The following is a 2,812-nucleotide window of genomic DNA, read 5'->3' on the forward strand; positions in this document are numbered from 1 at the left end:
GTTTGGGTTCTGTTAATATTCTAAATAAATATTAACATTATTTGGAACATTTCCAAAATAAAAAGTAAAAAAAATCAACTTCTATACCAACACACATGTAAAGTGTGTCAGAGATATATTTACACATGAATATTCATATTTACCAAAGAAGAAAAAAAGAAAAGAAGAGAAATAACTACTGTCAGACCTAACAGATGGACAGGTCTCAAGACAAATGATTCTAAGTAGTAGCTATGCTATGTGTATTTGTATTATTATGCATGTGGTTGTAAGTAAAAAGGTTTCAGAATTTCTTTTTTATTTCACTTAATTTTCTTGTATTTGCTAAGCCATCATCATCATTATTTTATTTATTTATCTTGCTTTCTATAACGCTGTCACTGTGATTTTATGTTAATAACTTAATCAGTTCTATTTTGACATTCTTGTGGTCTTCTTCAGTGGGATTTTTATTTTCTTAGAAAATTTCAACAAATCGTTACTAATGGTTTTACGTAGAAAATTTATTATTTATTTAATACTGTTAAGCCACTTGTCGTGGGTGTTTGCTGGTTATGCTGTTGGCAAAAATTTAACAAATTTCTTTAGACATCGTGAGAAACGCGGTTTGATTTTTAATAATGGTGGTGCAGCAAAGGTAAATAAAAATGTGCTGATCATTGTTATGTTTGTGTGAAATTAAGGATAATAAAATTCTTGGCAACGGAAGTGTTTTGTTTAGGATTTAATTACTGATTAAAGGCAGGACCAGACTATAGTCTAGACTGCAGAAAATCATTAATACAGTCCATAGACCAGACTAAAATTCTGACTATATAACAGACTATAGTCTAAACTATAGATCATACAGCCTAGTTGTCTAAGCAACAGATCAGACCATACAAAATAAACACTCAATAAACAATCAATGGTCAATATTTCGAAATGTAGACCACATCAAAGTCTAGGCTATAACCAATACTATACTACAGACCATAATCCAGGCTGTAGTTCAGACTTTATATATGTAGATCAAGCATTAGTTCTGACTTAATATCAAGCGTAAGTCCACACTGTAGACCAGATAGAAAACCAGACTATAATCCATACTTTAGTTCAGACTATAGTCCAAACTATAGACCAGGCTAATACTTAAACTATAAGCCAGACAATAGTTAAAACTATAGACCAGTTCAGATTGCAAAACATCCTATAGTCCAGACTATAGCTCAGATTTTAGTTCAGACAATATACCAGTCTACAATCCAAACTATAATCCAGACTGAAGAACAAAAATTAGTGAAGTCTTTAGACTTATAACGGGATAATAGTCCAAACATCAGATTAGTCCAGACATGAGATTGTAGAATATAATATAGACCTAACTTTTGGTCGGACTATAGTCAAGACTATTCTCCAGACAGTGGGCAAGACTATAGTCCAAACTTTACTCTAGACTATAGTCCAGAATATCAACATGTGTATATACCGTACAATAAGCCAGACTGTAGAACAAACGTTAGTGCAGGTCCAGGCGATAGCCCAGACCAATGTCCAGACTAGAGTGCTGGCTATAGTTTAGACTATAGTCCGGACTGCAAACTAATCTTTTGCGGATTCTAACTTAAGTTCACTACTGCCTAGATTATAGTTCAGACAATATATTAGTGTTCAGACAATACATTAGTCAAGTCAATAGACCAAACTATGGTGAAAACTGTACACCAGAATATACTTCAGAGTTTAGATAAGACTATATACAGGACAATAGTCCAGACAACAGATCAGGTCAAACTTTAGATCAGACTATAGTATAGACTATGGATCAGACTATAAACCAGGCTATGGACTTCAGTCCAAACTGTTGATCAAATTGTGTTGACTATAGACCACTTTCTAATCTAAGCTATAGACCAGCTTATTGTCTAGGCTATAGACCAGACTATAATCCTAATAATAGACTACATTACAGTCGAGACTATATCACAGTCCAGACTAACAACTAGACTACAGTCCAAACTGTAGACCACAATTTAAATTACATATAAATTTTGTATCCCTTAGTTTGTTATAGGACCCATTCAACCCATTACTCTGGCTGATCCCATCGTTTGGAGAAGTTTAATTTGTTCCTACAATATTCATGTGGGTAATTATCAAATACCCTCTACTCCTCTCTATCCATGGGATAAATGGGAGAATTTCTATGTAAGATCAAATCAGGCACGTGGACACATAAAACCAGATGAATCACGAGAATTTCTTTATTTAATATTAGAAAATTACATGACCTCAAGTCATGGTAATGGTAGAGAATGTCTATTACGTTCGATTTGTGAAAATGCCCAAGTACATCATCATATGGATCTATTTGGCGAGATATTAAATGTGATATTAACGTGAGTAGTAGTAATAAAAACTTATTGGAATTTTTTTAAATAAAAGAAAAAATCGTAAAATTGTTTTAGACCCGGTAAAGGTGATGTGGATGCTATTTATGGACATGCTTATGAGGTGGGCAGAAGTGGTGCAGATTGTTTTCAATATTTTAGCAAATGTCCGCGTGGTTTATGTTTCCTAGATCAGTTTCTGCAGGAGTATTCCTAAAATCATTTTATAAATTTTTTTTTTAGTTAACAGAACAAATATATTTCCCTAAAAACATATATACATTTTTGTATTTTTTGCAGAAAGTTTCTTTTGTTTATTTACTAGCAACATGCTGTTTGTTTTTGCTATTGCTATGACAAGCAAAAAATGTTGCTACAACCTTAATAGTTGTTCATTTACTACTATTAATACTAACTTGCTGTAAAAAGAGTAGCGTTTCTGT

At 32.7% G+C, this 2,812-nt stretch overlaps 1 protein-coding gene across 1 annotated transcript; it reads left to right on the top strand.

Moving 5' to 3' along the window:
- Nucleotides 1-484: 484 nt before the first annotated feature.
- On the top strand, nt 485-2,586 carry LOC111688934. Its single transcript, XM_023451435.2, has 3 exons — nt 485-637; nt 2,044-2,378; nt 2,448-2,586. Exons 1-3 carry the CDS (start codon nt 485-487, stop codon nt 2,584-2,586), a joined length of 627 nt encoding a protein of 208 aa, XP_023307203.2.
- Nucleotides 2,587-2,812: the final 226 nt, after the last annotated feature.

The sequence above is a fragment of the Lucilia cuprina genome, chromosome 5 (assembly GCF_022045245.1).
Source record: "Lucilia cuprina isolate Lc7/37 chromosome 5, ASM2204524v1, whole genome shotgun sequence".
Lineage (NCBI taxonomy): Eukaryota > Metazoa > Arthropoda > Insecta > Diptera > Calliphoridae > Lucilia > Lucilia cuprina.